Source organism: Oncorhynchus gorbuscha, linkage group LG02 (genome assembly GCF_021184085.1).
Source record: "Oncorhynchus gorbuscha isolate QuinsamMale2020 ecotype Even-year linkage group LG02, OgorEven_v1.0, whole genome shotgun sequence".
NCBI lineage: Eukaryota > Metazoa > Chordata > Actinopteri > Salmoniformes > Salmonidae > Oncorhynchus > Oncorhynchus gorbuscha.
Window position 1 is genome coordinate 46814913 of NC_060174.1, and position 25080 is coordinate 46839992.

The window sequence follows — 25080 nt, forward strand, 5'->3', positions numbered from 1 at the left end:
TAAACATCAAATCGGCCACTCCACGGAAAACCTGTCTCCCTCCAGCAGGTGGCATTTTTTGTTGTTGTTTTGCCCACCAAGCAAGGAATTTTTGTATGGAGGTCAATGAGTGTCAAATTTGGTCAACAACAAAATGTATGGCTTATTTTCTCCATGAGGTTTATTTGACCGAATAGAAGTTTTGTAATGCTTACATTGTTGCGAGTACACTGATGTAAGTAGGACACGTGAAATCCCGGCAACTTTGAGAAAAAACACTGAGATGGCTATCCATATTGATGGCATGAGGCTAGTAGCATAGCATTTCTCTCCATTGAATACAGGCGGTTGACGTCAACAACCCTCATCAAATATTCAAAAAAGGATTACAATAATAAGATGCATCCACCAATCCAAAGAAAGGATAGGCAGGAGCTAGACAGCCCACAATGATGCTTTGTGGACAACGACTCCCATTGTTAGGTTGTAGAGACATCTATCTTGTCAGTATATCCATAACTTTGTTGAAACTTAAAAATTCTATGTACCAGCTAAATTGTAGTGGTCTGAAGTATTCTATGATTTTAGGCTATGTTTCTGTCTAGCACTTTGTGACATCTGCTGATGTAAAAAGGGCTTCATAAATACATTTGATTGATGGATATGATTTGTTTCTATGATTGAAATGACACCCACCTTCTCTGTATTTAAGAGAATGCTGTGTCTCAACCAATGGCGGGCATAACACAAAACCCCAGATGATCTAAAATAGGATCTAAGTCTCAATATATGTGAACATGAGAAAATTCAGGGTTTACAATTTTAGGTCATTGACTTTAAAGAAAAAAAAGTACATGTTTTATTTTTGCTTTCAAAAATATCAAACTCGACATGGATGTCTCATGGTAGGGTATGCAAAATGGGTTAGCTACAGATTGTACGCAAGATAATGTGATATAATCAAATATTTTTTAAGTCCATTACTGGACGTTACAGGAACACCTCACACCAACCGCCACCATAGATTTGTCAATGGACACCAAAAATCTTTGGTTATACTTTGGTGTACAATCTGTAGCTACAAAATGAGTCAACTTTAAGCAACTCTGTCTCCTAAATGTTTTGGCATCCAGGTCCAAATTGTAACTTTCTGACCACCTACCATGGGCAAACATGTTTGGAAGGTTTCGTTCAAATATAAAGGAGTATAGTCAGAAAGATATTGAACTTATATGGAACAACCATACACATTAAAACTGCAATATGTGAATTCTAGAAGAAAGGATTCAGTAACTTTTTAACTAAAGCCTGTTCTTGCCAATACTTTCTCTCTTCTCGATTCAGAAGAAAAGTGTATGTTATAAATGTACAGCTACAATGCCTACAAACACTACCAGTTGCAATGTTGTTCCTAGTGTGAGGACGTAGGTTGAAGGTCTTGTAATTGAAGAAGCTAACAGAATGCAGCACCAGTGCATCAGACTTCATATGTTAATGATGAGACTGTATATCTCATAAGGGAATATATAGAATACATAATAATGGGAGAGTGATTGGCACAACACCACACACTACACACTACATCATGGTAGCGCTGACTGATCTTCTACCCAGAAGCCCTTGCTCTAATACAGGAGCCAATTAGAATACAGGTATGGATGGATATCACAATAAAAGTCCTAAAGATATGCCACATCACATTCCAGTCCCACACTAGTTTCCATACTTTGGGTTCGCCGTTTGGTCCAACCGGAATCGCCGCTTTAGCCAAACGTTTATACCAGAGACCACGCTCTTTTATTAACAATTTGGAGCACCTGGTGCCAACAGGCCACATCAAAGATATCTGGCTTATAACACTCTACAACTTGTTATTTTATTTAGCGTGCATGCAAGTTGAGTTAATATAGCCGACACTATGGTGTTGCGGTTGTTGCTTGGATTGAATAATAGTAAATGATTGCTTATTATTATTAACAAATATCATGCTTCGCAGAGTGGTCGTGTGGTCTCCCAACGTTATCGTAAATTATCGTTTCGCCCTCGGCTTTTTCCGTGTATGTTGAAAACAGTCCCCGCCCAACTTTCTGGCTGCGTTGTTTGTTTGGACACTAAGAAGATGGCGGCGGCCCCGCTGTACTGTGTCTGCCGGCAGTCTTACGATGTTAGCCGGTTTATGATTGAATGCGACATTTGTAATGACTGGTTTCATGGCAGGTAAGGAGCCGACATATTCCTTAATGACATACCTGAAAATGACAGGAGTGCGTCAACGACTGTCCTAATAATCTGTTAAGGAAAGTCAAGTCGTATTGCGATGTCAGTCTCGCTCTGTGAATAGAGGTTCGATCAAGACCGTGCAGAGCATCTTGCGAGCACCCAGCGCGAGCGAACAGACCTTTGCGCAGCTTGGCTACATATTCGTTTGTTTACCTACTTTCTTTTAGACATACAACGGACGATGTGGTAGTTGAAATCTGAGTCATTAAACGATTATTTATTTTTTATCCCAGTGCCAGATCTCTGCACAAGTAAACACAGCACGCAATTATACGGAAATGAACTCCCTGCGGTTGCTAGTTATTTTATAGTATTTGGTTAGGAGTAGAATTAACAGTTAATTTGTCAGCCAATTGTACTTTATTTGCAGTAGATGTAACGTTATCTAGTCAGTTTTAGAGCAGAAACTTCGAATCAAGCACAGTTGTCTCGGCTCTGTTGTCGTTTTAGTGTTTGTCAAGTTTTGTCTTGAGTCTTCTGACAGCCAGCCAGAAATCCTAAACCCTCATCTGTAGCTAAATGTGTTTGTTACTGTGTTAACTAGTTGTCATGTCACGATTCGTGCCGTGAGGATGCCATATTAACTTGATATGAACTTATTTCAAATAAGTGACTTTAGTGGGTTTGGGGGGCAATAAACAATAGGCAAGGCAATGGGTGTACTGCCGTCCACGCCAGTACATGAAGAGGAAGTGGCCTGAATTCTAGAGAACATTTTGATGTTGGAAAATGTTTGTCTCATCATTGAGAAAAGGACCAAATGGGAGTGTTGGGTGGTAAAATCGAAGACGGGAATTTAAATGTCCCTTCCCGAACAAAGATGTCCTCATGGCGAGAGCCATCTAGCGTTAGAATTCAGAAACACATTTTTAAAGCAAGTGCACGTGTTTGACGTGTCGCTCGAACATCATGTTTTCCCAAAGACGAAACTTGACATTGTTCATAAGGAGCTAGGATAAGAGGTATGAATAAATGATCTATCACTACAGACACCCGGGTTCGTATCCAGGTTGTATCACAACAGGCCGTCATTGGGAGTCCCATTGGGCGGTGCACAATTGGCCCAGCGTCCGGGTTTGTAAATAAGAATTTGTTCTTAACGGACTTGCCTAGTTAAATATATAAAATCTCACCCCAGTTGCTTGGTTCACGCCAATATGAGGCCTCTCATCATGCATGTCAGAGGTGGTCCACAGTATGGCACATTCTGTCATGTTTAGCTTTACTGAAAAAAACTATTCTGCACTGTAACAGCTGGGTTTAACTATAAAGTGTGGTGCCAGAAACTGAGCAAGGAATTCATGGCTTCTGCCTGCACGCCGAGAGAGGTTGAGGCATGAACGCTGCACTTCAACTCATTGTTTTCTCATTAACAAACAAGTGTGAGCAAGCTCACTATGGCCTAACTTAGTGCAGGAATGCCAAGGTTCACCTGGGACTGTGTGTCTGTCTACACACAAACTTGTTTACTGAAGGCTCTCTCAACAAAGGGATTGTAGTTAGGAGCTTTTATCTCTTACACCCTCTCTTCCCTTATTCCTCTGTCCCCAAGGCCCGGATTGCTCCCCTGCATGGTAGATTACGCGGGCCCATTCACATCCCTTTTTGGTGGGGTTGCCTTGCCTGAGCCTGTGTGTTTTCTGTTGTTGGAAAACCTCTTGTCTGCAGTGCTGCCTGCCACCAATGGGATTATGCTGTCTAGCCGCAGGCAGACGGTAGGCTGTGTTATTATCAGGAACTGAGCACAGGCCAGTTTGGGAGCTGGGGAGCTGCAGAGGGGAGAGTGTTCGGGGGGGATTAGGCTATTAGAAGCATTTTTGCTATTCATGCCAGACATTAAACTCTTACGGATGCTGTTCACACATTTTATATGCCTGGGTCTTTCTTCAGTCTCTTTCCTGGAGAGTATTGATTTCCTACTTTAATCAGTGGCATCAAATATGTTAGTATTTAGATGGCTGCCTAGAATTCTGACACTCCAATGTGTGTGTGTGCGTGTGTGTGTGTTACACTGGCCATTTACATTATACAAGCGGCACTCTCCTAGCCACGCTAGCCTCGCCCTCATGTGGGTGCTAGCAAGCAATCGGCAGATAACAGAGGGGAAGTGTTGAGCCAGTAACCGAAAGGTCGCTGGTTCGAATCCAGAGCCGACTAGGTGGGTGGGGTGTCTGTGCTGTCGAGTGAATTGATCCTGTAAATTGCTCTGGATAAGAGTGCTTGCTAAAAACATTATACATAAAAAGGTAGTACTACTAATGTTCCCTCTAGTTTTTTGGGGCACTGAGTGCAAACTTGAACGATGGGAAAATTCTTTGTAACTTCCGGTGCGTGTTTACTGTGACCACTGAGGCTGTACCTCTTAAGATACATTTTTGACAGTGGCCAAGTAGGCTACTGTGGCTATTTGATCATAATGTGGGCTTACCAGAGTCGCCTACCATTTAAAAAAAAAAAATTAAAAACTGGAAAAAACGCATCCCATAACATTTTTACATGGAAATGGCCGTTTTATCATTCAGCCTACAATTTTTTGCCTAAAATGACATATCCAAATCTAACTGCCTGTAGCAAGGATATGCATATTCCTGGTACCATTTGAAAGGAAACACTTGAGGTTTGTGGAAATGTGAAAGGAATGTAGGAGAATAACACACAATAGATCTGGTAGAAGATAATACAAAGACAAAAACAACTCTTCTTTTGTACCATCATCTTTGAAATGCAAGAGAAATGCCGTAATGTATTATTTCAGCCCAGGTGCAATATACATTTTGGCCACTAGCTGTGTATGTGCAAATTGACTGATCAATGAACCATTGCATTTCTGTTCAATGTTGTATCAAGACTGCCCAAATATGCCTAATTTGTTTATTAATAACCTTATGTTCAAAATTGTGCACTCAAACAATAGCATGGTATTATTTCACTGTAATAGCTACTGTAAATTGGACAGTGCAGTTACATTAAGAATTTAAGCTTTCTACCAATATCAGATAAGTCTATGTCCTGGGACATTTTCTTGTTACTTACAACCTCATGCTAATCACATTAGCCTACGTTAGCTCAACCGTCCAGAGGAAGGGACACCGATCCCAACGAAGTTATCCCTTTACTCAGTACTTTATTGAAGCACCTTTGGAAGCGATTACAGCCTCGGGTCTTCTTGGGTATGACACTACAAGCTTGGCACACCTGTATTTGGGGAGTTTCTCCCATTCTTCTCTGCAGATCCTATCAAGCTCTGTTAGGTTGGATGGGGAGCATTGCTGCACAGCTATTTTCAGGTCTCTCCAGAGATGTTTGATTGGGTTCAAGTCCGGGCTCTGGCTGGGCCACTCAAGGGCATTCTGAGACTTGTCCCAAAGCCACTCCTGCATTGTTTTGTGTGCTTAGGGTCGTTGTCCTGTTGAAAGGTGAACCTTCGCCCCCAGTCTGAGCTCCTGAGAACTCTGGAGCAGGATTTCATCAAGGATCTCTCTGTACTTTGCTCTGTTCATCTGCTGAAAAACATGCTGCTGAAAAACAACCCCACAGCATGATGCCGCCACCACCATGCTACACCGTAGGTATGGTGCCAGGTTTCCTCCAGACGTGACTCAAACTTGGTTTCATCAGACCAGAGAATCTTGTTTCTCATGGTCTGAGAGTCTTTAAGCGAAATTTGGCAAACTCCAAGTGGGCTGCTCTGCATTATACTGAGGAGTGGCTTCTGTCTGGCCACTCTACCACAAAAGGCCTGATGGGTGGAGTGCTGTAGAGATGGTTATCCTTCTGGAAGAGGAACTCTGGCGCTCTGTCAGTGACCATTGGGTTCTTGGTCACCACCCTGACCAAGGCCCTTCTCCTTCGTTTGCTCAGTTTGGCTGGGCGGCCAGCTCTAGAAAGAGTCTTGGTGGTTCCAAACTTCCATTTAAGAATGATGGAGGCCACTGTGTTCTTTGGTTGACCTTCAATGCTGCATACATTTCTTTTGTACCCTTCCCCAGATCTGTGCCACGACAATCCTGTCTCTGCGCTCTACAGACAATTCCTTCGACCTCATGGCTTGGTTTTTGTTCTGTCATGCACTGTCAACTATGGGACCTTATATAGACAAGTGTGTGCCTTCCCAAATCATGTCCAATCAATTGAATTTACCACAGGTGGATTCCAATCATGTTGTAGAAACTTCTCAGGGATGATTAATGGAAACAGGATGCACCTGAGCTTAATTTCAGGTCTCATAGTAAAGGGGCTGAATATTTATGTAAAACAAATCAAATGCAGAAATATATTTTTTTACATTTGCAAACATTTCTAAAAAACAGTTTTCGCTTTTTCATTATGGGGTATTGTGTGTAGATTGAGAATTGTTTTATTTAATATAATTTTAAATAAGGCTACAACGTAACAAAATGTGGAAAAGTCAAGGTCTGAATACTTTTCTAATGCACTGTTACTTAAACAACCAAAGATTTTAAGAATAAAGACTGGTTTATACTACGTCTATCGACAGTTGTCGCAGTGACATCATGAACATTCTATTCTCGTCCAATGTCAAACTTGTCGTTATCAAAAAATGTAAACTACAGGCTGCATGACATCAGCAGCCTGGTGGTCCAAAATAGCATAACTAGTGTATTTTAACGCCAATAAACACATCTGTTTTAAAAATTAATTTACTAAATGGCAATCTTGCAAGCCCGGCAACTTAAAGCAACTTTCTAAACAATATTTTGGTTCGTTTCTAGCTTGTTCAAATAATGACCATATCATATAGCAACATCTCCACAACGTCTTCACTTTAGCTCATTTGTCTTAATTTTTTACAGGAAAATAAACTCACAACCTGATCATTATTTACAAGTTAATGGCGAGCCAAGTACAGAAAATAGCCTACAGATGTGAGTGTGACGAAATAATAAAAGCAGGGTATTCTACCAGAGAATTTCATAACTTGGACACTGACTCGTTGGCCTAACGTTATATCCTAATTTGCCTTTGGTGCAGGTCATGTTCTTCACATTACTGTCTCTGGTAAACACATACTATTTAAAATAAAATCAAAGTGTATTTGTCACATGCACAGGATACAGAAGTTGTAGTGAAATGGTCACTTGCAAAGTGGAGTATTTTGTTTAGACAGCTAGCTGGCTAAACATTGAACAATAATCCCAACTCATAACATTACTACCCTGCATGAATCTGCAGGTAGCTAACCTACCAGGTTCAATGTTAGCTAGCTAACATTAGGCTATAACTAGCAATGCCAGTTGAAAATGCTGTATCCCTGAACAGGATGTTAGCGTTTTCTGGTGACTCTGCATAGGCCATGTAATGGAGAGCGTTTCTATTTATTAATATATTTATATTTAGACTATTTGAAAATAATAAATGATTATTATTTGAATAGTGAAATAATGTCAAATGCCCATCACTAGTGTGCATGTGTGACTGACTGAGGAAGACTGATTGCACTGCCACTGGCTTTAGGCAAGTTCAGCACTCATCTATCAATGTCCTTGCAGGATGAAAATACTGGGGAGAGATTGATGATCCATGTGATTAAACCCTTAAGTTTTTAGTGGGATTGGTCTGGTGGTTTACTCTACACTATTTAGGCTGCTATTATGTTATTATGATTGCTTTGTGATGGGTGATATCATTTTAAGTGTGTGTGGCCACATATGAGAGGCTGACGTTTCATATAGATGTATTGCTTTACCTCTAATCATCCAATGTTGCACTACCCTTCATTTACAGTAATTGATTTTGAGTCCTTTTACCGTATCCATTGAAATGCTATGTCTGTGTTGATCAGATCATAATCAAGATCAGATCAATGATGATTAAATAGGGAACATAAGCCTAATTCACATGGACAATAAATCAATTACATTTTATGAATGAAGTACAGCACTGGGAATATGTCGCTGACTAGTCCATTTCATTAAGTGCTTGGATAACACATTTTCAGGACTTCATAGCCTTCATTCAGTGACTCTCATGGTAACTTTCAGGAAGCCATTTAACAGGAGAGAAACTATTTCAGCCTTAACTGGTAACAAAATTTTCCTCCGCCGGTAGCCTAGTGATTAAAGTGTTGGGATATTAAACGAAAGGTTGCTTGTTCGAATCCCCAAGCCAGCAAGGTGGAAATATCCACTGTTCTGCACTTGAACAAGGCAGTTAACCCCCCCCGGGCGCCAATGACGTCGATTAAGGCTCTCTGATTCAGAGGGGTTGGGTTAAATGCATAAACTCATTGCGGTTGAATGCATTTAGTTGCGCAAGTGACAAAGTATCCCCTTTCCCTAACCAGGTTTTCCACAATGGCAAAGCGAGGTCAACCCTCTGCTCATTAATTGCTAAAGCACTGATGAAGCACAGGTTGTCATGTGAGAAACTCTTGACCTGTCAGAAATTTGATGCATTTCATGCATGGCCTCTGACTATGGTTATTGTTATTGCATTGTAGCCCACTTGCCGTGCCTTATGATATTTATGAAAACTAAGGAAACGTAGTTGACGCATGGATATTGTAAATGATAGGATCTACACAATGGCCTATGCCATTTTTCATACATGGGGTCCAAGAGTTTGTGCTGCTCCGGTTACTTGACGGTAACTCCTGGCCCAAGATTTCTGACCCATATACCCTGACCAAGAAAAACTCTGGTCCCTATAGGCTAATCATACAAGGGGTTTGTTGTGTGAAGCCCATGTTCTCAGCTTGGACCATGTCACATGAAGTTGTCTCTGAGAGGCAGGCAAGACAGTGGCTTTGTCAGCAGAGGCCGAGGGAGGGGCTGCTTCCTCTGGTGTGGAGGTGACACTTCCTACACTCATTATTCTCCATGGTCCTTAAGCTCTTAAGAAATTTCTCGGCCGAGAGAGGCTGCAGCCTGGCGGTGTTTGAACCAATGACTGTATATGTTACTCACCACCTGGATTCGGTCTTGTGTAGCAAAATTTTAATTTCAGTTTTTTATATCGGATAAAAGTAGAGACTCCGAGCTACAAAAGGGTATATCATACACTGCATTTTTTTGAGGAACAATGGGACCACCTATGGGAGGAAGGATGTCAGCGCTGCTCGACAGTCGGAACGCTCCTTGGTGACAACACCAGGCTCCAGAGCATCAAAGCTGTAAAATAGGGAATAACAAAAAATCTGAAGACATTACAACCCTGCACAACATTAATTCACCTCCCAAGTTTAGATAAGAATAACCTCATACAAAAAAAAATGTTTTACCCAGAAGTGTTGGTACTGCTTGATCTGTGGCAATGGCCTGAAGTATGGAGTCAGATGTTGTTGCCCTCCATAATTTTCCACATGCACCATACCATCCTCCAGTCCAATCAGCTGTGGGATGTTGACCCCTGTCACAGTGCTGTCCTTCACAACATCAGCAATCTCAGTGTTCACTCTGGTCTTTCTGAAGCGCTGCTTGATGAGGCCGAAGCACCAGTCCGGGGCGAACTTGGTGTGGCCTGTGATCAGGAAGTGAAGGTCCAGATTGTGATGGAGCTTGGTCCATCAGGCACAATACCAGAGCACACACTTGTTCTTGTTTTGGCCACTGCACTTATCACAATTCAGGTCCAACTCTGTAATTGGGGAAGAAATGGTGCATGTAGTTGATGACTGCGCTGCTGCCTTTGCTTGCTTGGGCCAGCTCTCTTTTGGATGACTGTATGACTGGCGGATTAGAGTCGGGCGTGTTCTACTGATTTAATGCTGAAAGACACATTCCAGATGCAAATATTTTAGCATTATTATACAATGGATGCGAAATGGCATCCTGAGAACATCACTACACACAGTTCATACAGATAATGTTTGCTACTGTAGCTAGCCAGCCATTTAATGTCAGCTGGCTAGCTAACAGCAAGCTAGCTAAAGTTAACCAATAGCTAGCTAAAGTTAACCAACAAGTTAAATGTTAACTAGCTAACATTAGGCTATAACTAGCAATGCGAAATGGCATTCTGAGAACATCACTAACGTTACACACGCTTCATACACAAGTTAATGTTAACTAGCAAGCCAGCCACCTAATGTTAGTGAGCTAACAGCAAGCTTTAACTTGGTGTCTTTTGTTTAGACATGTCACGTTAACATTAGCTTGCTAGCTAAAAAAATGAACTATAATTCCACTCTGTAGAGTAATGTTACAATACAAACTGATTATCATAGCAAGCTAAAGTTAACCAAAAAACGTTAGATTCAATGTTAGTTAGCAAGCCAGCCATCGTACTCCAGCTGGCTATCTAACAGCAAGCTTTAGCTTGCAATGAAAACAATTTTCGGGCAAAATTAGAAACCTATAATATCTGAATCTGTAGCTAGATTCTTACCTGTATACATGGATGAAAGCTTCATGGCAGTCTGCAAACCCTTTTTATAAGACATCCTGTGTTTCCATTTAGTTTGCACAGCTTATTTGGCCCGTTGTGTTCCACTGATTTCAAAACGTGTTATGAAATGAGAGTCAGCATTGTATGGCACAATCGTCGTCCAGAAACGGACCTTTGTCAATAGCGCCTGATAAATTCCGGCCAGCAATGTTATTGAGAGCAGTTGCAACATATTTGCAGTTCTCCATGGCTAACATATCTTTCAAAAAAACTGCAGTAAAAGGATAATCTACGCATTATGAGCAGGTCATTTTATAGACGCAAGATGCAACATCGCAAACCAATTCAAACTTCTCTCTCGGCATATCCAGCCCATTCATTATCTCAGCCAATCATGGCTAGCGGGAAGGTTTTCCGTGTCTAAACCAACTAGGCTCTTATGTATTTACGGATGACATAAGTTTGATATTAAGACACATGAAAGTTCACATGTTCGAGAAGGCATTTCTGCCAAAAAACACATTTTGATAAATATGTTTTACTTTCAAAACTCTCTCCTGTAAAGTTGTGACTTGCTACATACACCTAGTTTCCTGAATCGCGTCACATATATAAATGCACAAAGCCATCAATCACATGACACCATTCATTCATTCCTATGTGAAGACTCAATAGTGCATTTGAAGCCCAGGAAATCTGCTAAGATGGTGTCTCGTGGGAGAGTTATGTAGACACAGTATGTGCAGTTTGAGCTACTCCCAGGAAGTGATGTTGCAGGCTAGCTCAGTGCTGCTCCCTCATTGAGTATCTCAACGTGGCCAGCAGCATACCACCCTGCATCCCACTGCTGGCTTGCTTCTGAAGTTAAGCAGGGTTGGTCCTGGTTGGTCCCTGGATGGGAGCCAGATGCTACTGGAAGTGGTGTTGGAGGACCAGTAGGAGGCAGTAGGAGGCACCCTTTCCTCTGGTCTAAAAAAATATCCCAATAACCCAGGGCAGTGATTGTGGACATTGCCCTGTGTAGGGTGCTGCCTTTCAGATTGGACGTTAAATGGGTGTCCTGACTCTCTGTGGTCACTAAAGATCCCCTGGCACTTATCGTAAGAGTTGGGGTGTTAACCCTGGTGTCCTGGCTAAATTCCATATCTTGCCCTCATACCATCACGGTCACCTAATTTTCCCCAGGTTACAATGGCTCATTCAACCTCTCCTCTCCCCTGCAATTATTCCCCAGGTTGTTGCTGTAAATGAGAATGTGTTCTCAGTCAACTTCCCTGGTAAAATAAGGGTTAAATAAAAGGCCAACTGGATTACTGCAGGCAGCCATTAGTTACTAAATTATCCATACTTTTGTGTATGATTTTGTTTTAAACAATCAGTTAAAAAACATGCATCTGATATAATAGAACTAATTATTCATACAATGATTGTCTTCAATTTTTAAAAATGTATTTACACAACGATTGACTACAAAGATTTTCCTATGTTTTGCAAACAATGCCTGCAGTACCGCAGTCAGCCTTGAACTTATTGGCTTCAATGAGAGGAAGCAGTCGTTCCCCCCTGGTTCGAATAAAGAAGGACACAACCCAGGAATGAGGGGGAAGAGTGAGTTTCTCTTCTGTTCTCTTCGCTGCGTTTCCTGCCTCTCAACTGTGAGTGAAGTCTTTATTTGTGAGAAGTTGTTCTCACAGATTCCTGCCCCTCGGCAAGTCTGTGTTTATGAATGACGTTAATTAATCAATATGAAGCTAACCTAGAAGAGGATGTTAATCGTCCGGTGAAATCGGTGACCGATGACTACCAAGGTCATAGCCAGGTACCTTGACTCATAGCCATATGAGCTATGTGCTCATAGCAGCTTAGACTCCCAGCTCAAATTCCATGGTTTCATCATGCGATGTGGTGGAAATGTGATCCAGAGAATCTGAAGGAGGAAATGTGTGTCTGGGGATAGGTTTGAGGCCCATTGTGGGAAACTAACCCTGGTCACGGCTGATTCTGATAATTCCGTTATCAAGCCTACCTTATGTGAATGTTCAGTGTGCTCTTGTGAATGAATAGGCTAGCACTGCCCTACCTATCACAAGCTTGGCACATACAAAGTTTAGCCTAAACCGAGAATAGTAGGCCTGTCTGTAAACTGGCCTCTTAGTAAGGTGCGGAAAATGTTTGTTTCCTCTATTCGAGTGAGAAAGACGTGAATGCTTTAAATAGCTGCACGTCTACAGTGCGTGAAACAGATGGAAACAAACGGAACCCTTACCCAATGTAAAAAGGGAGGTCACACTTGTTTACATGGATATGCTTCTTAATAAAACTTATTTGAAACTAGTTTTGTTATTATCATGGTCCTTCATTATTATAATTATTATTCAGGTTATTACTTATAAATATGAATCTAAAATTTAAGAAATGCCAGGTTGGAGAGGATCTATCACATTTTTGTATTGACACACAATTAGCACATGACTGAGTCAACATAGATGTATGCCTAACTTATCCATCCATGTCTGTCGGCTTTTCTGCTATTTAAAAAAAATATATATTTTTTTTATTCAATACGGATCCTATTTCGACACACAAATCTATTCGCGCGAAGTCCAATGTTTTTTGTTTTTTTTCAAAATGTAACATCACACCCTGATGCTGCGGTCAATCGATGGACATCTAGGCCTATAGAGAGAATCAGCGAACCCTCTCTCTCTCCACACACACATCCCTGTAAAAGGACCCGTCAATCAAAGCCACCAGCGTATGTCAGACACAAGAAAATATTTATTATTTCCTTAAAACATATTTTAAAAACCTAGGCCTACCTTAGGCTTTCTGAAATTAGGAAATAAGATGAATTGACAAGGAAAGTATGAAGGGGAGAGGGAGTTACGCGATAGTATTAAATTGACAATCATTCAAATGGAAACAAATATACATGTCTGTAACTTAAGAGAAGATTACACATTAAGTTATACCATGCCAGGTTGGAGAGGATTGGCGCATTGTCCATATTTATTTACAAGCAAGCAATGGAAACATGCATTGTATAAAAGAAAGTCCACACATCAAGTGCAATAGCCTATAGGCTAGCGCTTCTACACCTCCGTGCATCTAGCGGTGTAGCTGCTGGAGCATCAAGCGACATTTGGAGAGAGGAGATGCAGACCGTTTTAATAGACAGTCTAGCTTAAGTTAGCGGAACATTGGCTTATTCATTAGTAAATACCCCCGCTGTTAGGTAAAGTGTATCTACACGAAAATAAAGTTAATACATTTAGCTAATTTGGTCAATAATGTAGGCCTATTTAAAAGTTTGACTTATTTTATTTTCACGACTGTCTTTATCCATAAGTGTCAATTACACGGTTATTCAATTACTGTCACAGCCCTATGTCCACCAACATTGTTCACCAACACTCAGCTTTGTCTAGAACTCTGGTATGGTGCAGAGGAATGGGGCTGCAGCTTCAGTCTCTGCCTGTATGGGTGTGTGAGCAGACGTGTTGTACAGGGAGACAGGAACGCTGCCAGTGTGCCTGCCATCACCATGGAGACACCTTTGTGCCACCACCAGTCTAGGTGAAGCAGAGGGCAGCCTCTGATAGATTGTGTTATTTGTTTGGAATCGCTTCTCAGTGCAGAGGCCAGGGGGAAATTACTGGAAATTTGAAAGTAGGGTACTTCATAAGTGAACCCACCCAGTTATGTTCAATATCACCTTGATGACCCCCACTAACGGTACTCTCCAGGATTTTTTTTGAGCACCATCAAACATGAACCAGTTTCTTGTAGCCGAATGTTGGCACCATGTCCTCACGGATGCTACTAATAAAGACAGATGTCTTATTTCCTACCATTGTCTGCTCAAATGTGTTTCTCCCCTTGATCAACACAATGAACCTCTAACTGCACATCTGACTAATGAACAACACCACTCAGACAAGATGGCAGGTCTCTTTAGAGCGAAGGCAATGAGGCGACGTATTGTCCGTGTCAGTCACTGGGTTCCTGGGCAGAGGAAGAGGATTTTCACCCTCATTGGCTCCTTATCTATCTCTGGAGTGCTGCTTCATTATGTTCCCTGCTAGTGCTGCTAGAACCCCCACCCACCCACCCACCCTCTTGGCAGACAGTCCCCATTGTCGCCTTCTCAAGCACAGACAGTCACTCTCTAGAGGGATTTAAGCATTTTAAGGCATGACGCGTGCAGCCGGGGGCCAACAGCCATGGACTTGTTTGTCTGGTTTTTTTCCCCCTCCTTTCTATCTGGCTAACATTGGCCATTTTTGAGGAGGGTTTCTTTACATTTAATCTTTATCCTTGGTATTTTACCGGTATCCACCAGAATACCACATTTTTCACATTCAAGTCCAAAATAATACAAATATACACGTAGCCAAGCTGATTTGTTTTTGTAACATCTCTGGTGTTTGTTTTTTCCAAAGACGTTCTCCCTCCCACATCAACAGTGGTGCAATACCACTGCAACCGCCTGATGTGTGTATGTAGGGAAACGCAACAGCAGCCATGCAAGGTGCAAATCCAACAGAATATCATTTATTTATTTAACCGTTTATTTAACTAGACAAGTCGGTTAAGAACAAATTTGTATTTACAATGACGGTCTACCTCGGCCAAATCCTAACGACGCTAGGCCAATTGTGCGCCGTCCTATGGGACTCCCAATCACGGCCGGTTGTGATACAGCTTGAAATGGAACCAGGTGGTGACGCCTCTAGCACTGAGACTCGGGAGCCCTTGGTGGGAGAAAGAAGTCTCTGTTGTTACAATGGATATCCAAATCCGCGATCTGGTTACTTCTAATTCCAAAAATAATGTTTTTGGTTTCAGAATATGTATTTACTTATTTTCGGTTACCTACCCACAATGCACTATTGCTACTGTCCTTCAGGGTACCTACTCTGGTACAGAGTTTGTTTGCTAGCTTGAGCTGGCTAATGTTAACCACTCAACAGGCGAGCATGTAATTACATTCCATACCTAGTGTTGGCAGTGGTAAACTACAATTAATGATGTATATAAACCCTGGATTGCTGATGCTATGGATTAGCCAATGAGAGGCTTTGAGCCACCGGTTGGCCATACTGGCACTCCCCAGAAGAAGCCATCCTCCATAGGAATGAATGGAATTCTACAGTATTTCAATTAAGTTACATGTATTTAAGTATTTTTGTTGTTGAAGTGGGGGCAGTAACATTAGAACTTTCAAAAAAGTATACTTCATGGAAAATGTTTTTTATATATTTTTTTATGTTTAGCTCATGTCAATTTTAAAGTATGCATTAAGGTGTCTGTTATTGAATAATTATGGCAAAAACAAACGTAGACATTTACAAATGCGTTTCTATAGCTTCCAAAATATTTTTTACAATGTGGGAGAGTGCCAAGATAGAGGTGCGGTGGCTTGAAAACAGTGCTCCCATCTACTATGTGTGTGTATAGATGTCTATCTCTCTCTCTCTCTCATTGGCTACAATCCACAAATAATGAGGAAGTGTGATTTTTAAACAAGCTATTATTGGTATCACCAATCCATGAGCATTCCCCACATGTGGGAAATCTTGCATATTCAGCAGGCAGGCTCTTTGTCTCTTCTTGCCTCGGTCTCACGAAAGGGGAAAATCATTCCTGCTTGCTGCAACTGTTTAGTACCTTGTCTGTTCATAGTTTTTTTTTGTCCTTCTATTTGTTTCGTAAACTTTTCGGCCTGTTCTCTGTGAAGTAGACTAACCGAGTTTTCTAACCTTTCAAACTTGGGTTAGTGCTAGCTGACTCACAGCTGAGTCTGGACTGTGCTGTTGTGATCTTTTCCACCTGCCTGTTCCACCTTCCTTCGATCGCCGACTTGTTGAATGTTTCCCTCATCTCCTGTGCCCTCTGCCGCATCTGGACTATTGTCTCTGGAATCGATCTACATTGGATTTTCCTCGCTAGATCTCTTGGATTACCCTCAGACTTTCCCTCGGCCCCGTGAAATGGCCTCTACCTCTGAAGCACCTCTCTTCCTGGCTCTCTCATTAGTAACTCAGCCACTCTTTTAACATTTGATGGGACCCAGTTGTCAATCTGTAAGTCTCTGCTGTCTCTTTGCTTTTGATCAGCTCGATTTGTTCTAGTTGTGTTCTGTGGATTCCTGCCTATGCTAGTTGGTCTCAAGTTGTTAACTATGTTTGGCTCTGGCTTGCTACCTATGCTGATTGTGGTGGTTGGCTGGCTAGGCTAGTTAGCAGACTAAAATAGTTAATGATGTCAGATGGCTGGCTAGCTTGTTGGCTAAGATAATGCATATAACTGACTTAGGTGACATTATGCATCTCAAACTTTGGTGTACTTTAATGTGGCTCAATTCACTATTAAAGCTGTAAATTAGCTAGCTAGGTGTTGAAAGCTGCTGGCTGACTCATGCAATGCTAATGTAGTAGGGTTAGTAGGACTAATGTTATTTGGCTAGCAACTTTGCAAGCTAATTTGTAACGGTAAATTAATTACATTTTCAGCCAACTTTATATTTTATTGAAACCAGTAGTAATGAAGGTACACAATTAGGTTTAATTTGAAGTGATACATTTTGAAGATATGTCGAAGTACCTTGTAGGGAATAGACTGACTGGCTGGGTCCTCTGACATGTTGCCCCTCAAAACGTTTTATGTAATGACTCGAAAAATAGAAAAGTGAGGTTTTAACTTTGCGTTGGGCTTTTGAAGCATTTACTAATGCAAATCCAAATGTTACATGTGGTTACGTTTTTGAGACTGGGGGTAACTACGGCACCAGGAAAGAGCGGAGCTCACCTCTGGATCTTCATCACATGCTCATTGCTCCCATCATGATCCTTTCTTCGTCTGCCTCTGTAAGCTCACTGATTAGTCGCTCTCAGTGAGGTGCTGGTGATCTTGCTGTGTTTGGCTTCCTTCCGCTAGGCTAGAGACTCCTAGCCACAGGAGTGAGCTGCATGACTGAGAAAGTGGCATCATTCTCTCCATGTTTGAAGAGGAGATGAAAACAAAGGCAGAATGGTATAGCCTAGTAACAGAAGAACGTCACTGGCTCGGGTTGGAGGTGAGCATGAAATGGTGTTGAGTACAGTTGTCTGTAGTTGCGCTTAATTTCTTCTGCCCCGTACTATTTTGATTTGTTCTGTTGCAGTTCTTTTAGGTTAGGCCTAAGCCTACTCTGACATAATTACCGGGTTGCCTGGTGACTAATGTGTTTCCTGAGAGGGTGGTTGTTTCATCATTAGCCTGCTCTGCAACAAAGGGAGCTGTGAGTCATTATTAGCTCTGTGTCTTTCACACTCCGTAATAGTGAGTGGAAGTAGCAGTGTGAGAATACAGGGCCCACTGTTCCAATGCACAACTGCAGTCATGACGTAGGGAGAGAGTGTGTGGTTTGTAGTCAGTTCCGGACCGTCTCTCAGAGCCAGACATTCTCAATAACACACACTGCCACTGTGTGATTCGTTACCCGGTTTTCAGTGGGGCTATGTTCTGAAGATGTGGACTCTTTAGGTGAAATAAGCTGACAAATCAGCGGTGTTGTTATCAAGAGTCTGGCAGACTCTCTCTTAAGGCCAGGTACTACACCCCCCCCCCCCCCCCCCAATCCTATCACAATCAACTTTTACCAGCTGAATGTAGACACAAATGACTTATATATTTTTTTTCTGAAATATTTAACTAAATATGCAAATAAGGTGATGTCGTCTCATTAAATATGAACATATGTGTATATCACGCAAACCAGTTATTGTGGACACTGGATGAAGTCAGCGTAAATGTTTTGTTAAGACACTACAGGACCAGACTTGTCCATTGTGGATAAATACTTTTCTTATCATTCTGTCTGTAAAAATCTACAGTACCAGTCAAAAGTTTGGACACACCTACTCATTCAAGGGTTTTTCTTTGTTTTGACTATTTTATACATTGTAGAATAATAGTGAAGACATCAAAACTATGAAATAACACATGGAATCATGTAGTAAACAAAGTGTTAAACAAATCAAAATATACTTTAGATTCTTCAAAGTAACCACCCTTTGCCTTGACAGCTTTGTACACTCTTGGCATTCTCTCAACCAGCTTGATGAGGATTGCTTTTCCAACAATCTTGGAGTTCCCACATGCTGAGCACTTGTTGGCTGCTTTTCCTTCACTTTTTTATTTATTTTTATTTCACCTTTATTTAACCAGGTAGGCAAGTTCAAATCAAATCAAATCAAATCAAATTTTATTTGTCACATACACATGGTTAGCAGATGTTAATGCGAGTGTAGCGAAATGCTTGTGCTTCTAGTTCCGACAATGCAGTGATAACCAACAAGTAATCTAACTAACAATTCCAAAAAAAAAAAAAAAAAACAACTACTGTATTATACACAGTGTAAGGGGATAAGGAACATGTACATAAGGATATATGAATGAGTGATGGTACAGAGCAGCATACAGTAGATGGTATCGAGTACAGTATATACATATGAGATGAGTGTGTAGACAAAGTAAACAAAGTGGCATAGTTAAAGTGGCTAGTGATACATGTGTTACATAAGGATGCAGTCAATGTTGTAGAGTACAGTATATACATATGCATATGAGATGAATAATGTAGGGTAAGTAACATTATATAAGGTAGCATTGTTTAAAGTGGCTAGTGATATATATATATATATATATATATATATATATATATATATATATATATATATATATATATATATATATATATATATTTACATCATTTCCATCAATTCCCATTATTAAAATGGCTGGAGTTGGGTCAGTGTCAATGACAGTGTGTTGGCAGCAGCCACTCAATGTTAGTGGTGGCTATTTAACAGTCTGATGGCCTTGAGATAGAAGCTGTTTTTCAGTCTCTCGGTCCCAGCTTTGATGCACCTGTACTGACCTCGCCTTCTGGATGATAGCGGGGTGAACAGGCAGTGGTTCGGGTGGTTGATGTCCTTGATGATCTTTATGGCCTTCCTGTAACAACGGGTGGTGTAGGTGTCCTGGAGGGCAGGTAGTTTGCCCCCGGTGATGCGTTGTGCAGTCCTCACTACCCTCTGGAGAGCCTTACGGTTGAGGGCAGAGCAGTTGCCGTACCAGGCGGTGATGCAGCCCGCCAGGATGCTCTCGATTGTGCATCTGTAGAAGTTTGTGAGTGCTTTTGGTGACAAGCCAAATTTTTTCAGCCTCCTGAGGTTGAATAGGCGCTGCTGCGCCTTCTTCACGACGCTGTCAGTGTGAGTTGAGAACAAGTTCTCATTTACAATTGCGACCTGGCACTTTGTGGTCCAACTCATCCCAAACCATCTCAATTGAGTTGAGGTCTGGTTATTGTGGTGGCCAGGTCATCTGATGCATCACTCTCCTTGGTCAAATATCCCTTACACAGCCTGGAGGTGTGTTTTGGGTCATTGTCCTGTTGAAAAACAAATGACAGTCCCACTAAGCTCAAACCAGGTGGGGTGGCGTATCGCTGCAGAATGCTGTGGTAGCCATGCTGGTAAAGTGTGCCTTGAATTCTAAATAAATCACTGACAGTGTCACCAGCAAACCACCATCACACCACCACCTCCATGTTTCACGGTGGGAACCACTCATGCGGAGATCATCTGTTCACCAACTCTGCATCTCACAAAGATACTGGGTTGGAACAAAAAATCTCAAATTTGGACTCATCAGACCAATGGACATATTTCCACCAGTCTAATGTCCATTGCTCGTGTTTCTTGGCCTAAGAATGTTTCTTCTTATTATTGGTGTCCTTTAGTAGTGGTTTCTTTGCAGAAATCCGACCATGAAGGCCTGTTTTCACACCGTCTCCTCTGAACAGTTGATGTTGTTTGTTACTTGAACTCTGTGAAGCATTTATTTGGACTGCAATTTCTAATGAACTTATCCTCTGCAGCAGAAGTAACTCTGGGTCTTCCTTTCCTGTAGTGTTCCTCATGAGAGCCAGTTTCATCATAGCGTTTGCTGGTTTTTGCGACTGCACTTGGAGGAAATAAATTCCACAATTAACTTTTTAACAAGGCACACCTGTTAATTGAAATGCATTCCAGGTGATTTTATAAATTTTTATTTCACCTTTATTTAACCAGGTAGGCCAGTTGAGAACAAGTCCTCATTTACAACTGCGACCTGGTCAAGATAAAGCAAAGCAGTGCGACCAAAAACAACAACAGAGTTACACATAAACAAACGTACAGTCAATAACACAAAAAATAGATTTTTGTATGTACAGTGTGTGCAAATGTAGGGAGGTAGGCAATAAATAGGCCCTAGAGGTGAAAATAATTACAATTTAGCATTGATACTGGAGTGATAGATGTGCAGACGATGATGTGCAAGTGGAGATCCTGGGGTGCAAGAGGGTAAGTAATAACATGGGGAGGAGGTAGTCGTGTGCTATTTACAGATTGGCTGGCTGTGTACAGGTACAGTGATCGGTAAGCTGCTCTGACAGCTGATGCTTAAGGTTCGAGAGGGAGATATAGGACTCTAGCTTCAGTGATTTTTGCAATTCGTTCCAGTCATTAGCAGCAGAGAACTGGAAGGGAAGGCAGCCAAAGTAAGTGTTGGCTTTGGGGGTGACCCGTGCAATATACCTGCTGGAGCGCGTCCTACGGGTGAGTGTTAATATGGTGACCAGTGAGGTGAGATAAGGCGGTGCTTTACCTAGCAAAGGCTTATAGATGACCTGGAGCCAGTGGGTTTGGCGAAAGATATGTAGCGAGGGCCAGCCAACGAGAGCATACAAGTCACAGTGGTGGGTAGTATATGGGGCTTTGGTGAATAAACGGATGGCACTGTGATAGACTACATCCAGTTTGCTGAGTAAAGTGTTGGGCTATTTTGTAAATGACATTGCTGAAGTCAAGGATCGGTAGGATAGTCGGTTTTACGAGGGTATGTTTGGCAGCATGAGTGAAGGAGGCTTTGTTGCGAAATAGGAAGCTGATTCTAGATTTAACTTTGGATTGGAGATGCTTAATGTGAGTCTGGAAGGAGAGTTTACAGTCTAACCAGACACCTAGGTATTTGTAGTTGTCCACATTATTCTAGGTCAGAACCATCCAGAGTAGTGATGCTAGTCGTGCGGGAGGGTGCGGGCAGCAATCGGTTGAAGAGCATGAAATTAGATTTACTAGCATTCTAAGAGCAGTTTGAGGCCACAGAAGGAGTGTTGTATGGCGTTGAAGCTCGTTTGGAGGTTTGTTAGCACAGTGTCCAAAGAAGGGCCAGTTGTATACAGAATGGTGTGAGCTGCGTAGAGGTGGATCAGACAATCATCAGCAGCAAGAGCGACATTTTATATATATACAGAGAAAACAGTCGTTCCGAGAATTGGGGAAGGGGGGGCTGAGATGTTGGCCGGTGTAGGGGTAGCCAGGTGGAAAGCATGGCCAGCCGTGGAAAAATGCTTTGAAATGATTGTAGATTTATCGGTGGTGACACTGTTTCCTATCCTCAGTGCAGTGGGCATATGGGAGGATGTGCTTTTATTCTCCATGGACTCTACAGTGTCCCAAAACTTTTTGGAATTGCTAGCCTTAGCTTTCCTAACTGACTGAGAATATTGGTTCCCGACTTCCCTGAAAAGTTGCATATCGCGGGGGCTATTTGATGCGAATGCAGTACGCCACAGGATGTTTTTGTGCTGGTCAAGGGCAGTCAAGTCTGGGGTGAACCAAGGTCTATATCTGTTCTTAGTTCAATTTTTTTATAGGGCATGCTTATTTAAGATTGAGAGGAAAGCACTTTTGAAGAGCAACCAGACATCCTCTACTGATGAGATGAGGTCAATGTTCTTCAAGGATACAAGCGAGCAGGCCTTTCTCATCGACCTGACTCGGAAGTGTTTTAAGGAGTGTGACAGTGATGAGGGGTGGTCATTTGACCGCGGACCCTTAACGCACGCAGGTAATGAGGCAGTGATCGCTGAGATCCTGGTTGAAGACAGCAGAGGTGTATTTAGAGGGCAAGTTGGTCAGGATGATATCTTAAGAGATTGCCCATGGTTTTGGATTTAGGGTTGTACCTGGTAGGTTCCTTGATTAATTTGTGTGAGATTGAAGGCATCTAGCTTCGATTGTAGGATGGCCGGGGTGTTAAGCATGTCCCAGTTTAGGTATCCTAATAGGATGAACTCTGAAGATAGATGGGGGGTGATCAGTTCAAATATGGTGTCCAGGGCACTGCTGGGGGGTCTATAACAAGCGGCAATGGTGAAAGATTTATTTCTGGGAAGGTGGATTTTTAAAAGTAGAAGCTCGAATTGTTTGGTCACAGAACTGGATAGTATGACAACTCTGCAGGCTAACTCTGCAGTAGATTGCAACACTGCCCCCTTTTGGCAGTTCTGTCTTGTTCAAAAATAATATAGTTAGGGATAAATTTCAGGATTCTTGGTGCCCTTCCTAAACCAGGATTCAGATACAGCTAGGACATCTGGGTTGGCGTGTGCTAAATCGGTGAATAAAACAAACTTAGGGAGGAGGCTTCTAATGTTAACATGCATGAAACCAATGCTTTTACGGTTACAAAAGTCAACAAATGAGAGCGCCTGTGGAATGGGAGTGATGCTGGTGGCTGCAGGGCCTGGGTTAACCTCTACATCACCAGAGGAACGGAGGAGTAGGACGAGTACGGCTAAAGTTTTTTTTTTAATGGTTGTCTAGTCCTTTCGGAACAGAGAGTAAAAGGAGCAGGTTTCTGGGCGCAGAAGAATAGATTCAAGGCATAATGTACAGACAAGGAAGGGTATGGTAGGATGTGAGTACAGTGAGGTAAGCCTAGGCATTGAGTGACAATGAGAGAGGTTTTGTCTCTAGAGACACCATTTAAGCCAGGTGCGGTCACTGCATGGAACATAAGGCATATTTAGCAGGGCTGGAGGCTCTACAGTGAAATAAGACAAAAATTACTAACCAAAACAGCACTTTATGAGGCATATTGACATTAGGCAGAGGCATGTGTAGCCGAGTAACCATAGGGTCCAGTGAGTAGCTAGGCGTGCTGGAAGCACGGCGATTCAGACTGCTTGCAGGCTGGAGCTAGCAGATGGGCCTCAGGTGGACGTCGCAACGGGAGAGCCTGTTGAAACCCCGTCGGGCGGTTATGTCAGCAGACCAGTCGTGATGGATTGGCGGGGCTCCGCGTCGGCAGCAAGGGGTCCAGGCCAATTGGCAAAAGAGGTAATTGAAGCCCAGGAATTATTTGATGGATTTCTTCACCTAGCTGGGAGATGGGCCAAGCTCGAGGCTAACTGGTGCTTGCTTCGGGACAGAGACTGTAGCCAGGAGTAGCCATTCGGATCCGGAGTAAAGTTTCAGATGTGGGGGTGGGAATCCGGAGATGTGGTAGAGAAAAGCAGTCCGATATGCTCTGGGCTGATATTGAGCTGTGCAGGCTGGCAGGAATTGCCTGAGCTGAGGCTGGCAGATGTCCAAGTTAACAGTGATAATCACTAGCAGTGGCTAACTGACTACTAGCTCGTAGCTAGGGGTTCCAGTTCTAAAGTGTAAAAAATGGCAGATCCATACCACATTGGTTTAGGTGGGTTGCAGGAGAGTATGTTCAGTCTGTAGGTGGAAAATGAGATAAAAAATATATATACGAAGAAAAACGATATATACGAAGAAAACTATATATACAAGGGACGGGATGGGACAAGACAATCAAAACAGACATCCCACTGCTACTCCATCTTGGTTACCTCATGAAGCTGGTTGAGAGAATGCCAAGAGTGCAAAGGGTGGCTACTTTGAATAATCTAAAATATATTTTGATTTAACACTTTTTTTGTTGTTGTTGGTTACTACATGATTCCATATGTGTTCATAGTTTTGTCTTCACGATTATTCTACAATGTAGAAATAAAGAAAAACCATTGAATGATTCCAAGCTTTTGACTGGTACTATATAAAAAAATGTTTGGACAGTTACACGCTGGAATTAAAATGCACATGATGAATGAGAGAATAGACTGGCTGCGTGTGTGTACGGCATCAGCTCGTCAAATTAGAAATCAAGTCTATTTTTCTCACGTCTACTTGCTGCAATGCTGGTAAAATAAGCAGATAAATTGAGTCAGTCGTTTGTTGAAAAGGAATTGGAGGAATTGTTATGATCTTTCCTAAGTAGACTAAATATGTAGTTTCAATTGTATTGAGCTGTAAGCTAAGGTTTCAGCCAAATAGGCTACATATTTGAAAAGAATTGCAGCCTACTTGTATTGTTTTCGATCATAGGCATGTAGTTTAGGCAGACTATGGCTGGGAAACTTGAGGAACTCCGATTTCTCAAGAGAATACTATTATGTAGATGAACGAGACTAGCTAAATTCTTTAGAAACTGCTCGGGTATTCTAGCTTCAACTCTCCTCACGTTCTTGAACTAACATAACTGTTTTAGCGCAGGCAGGTACGGAGGCTCCCGTAGGACATATAAGGT

At 42.0% G+C, this 25080-nt stretch overlaps 1 protein-coding gene across 3 annotated transcripts in view; it reads left to right on the top strand.

Annotated features, from left to right (window-relative positions):
* Window positions 1–2089: 2089 nt before the first annotated feature.
* Window positions 2090–25080, top strand: part of kdm7ab (lysine (K)-specific demethylase 7Ab) — a 42981-nt gene continuing 19990 nt past the window's right edge. For 2 of the 3 annotated variants that reach the window (XM_046311236.1, XM_046311243.1), the window contains exon 1: window positions 2090–2196. In XM_046311236.1, the coding sequence (XP_046167192.1) occupies window positions 2099–2196 (98 nt within the window). In that variant the 5' untranslated portion in view covers window positions 2090–2098. Of the gene's footprint in view, window positions 2197–16321; window positions 16692–25080 lie in introns of those variants that run through there. The other variant, XM_046311249.1, reaches the window with a different exon arrangement.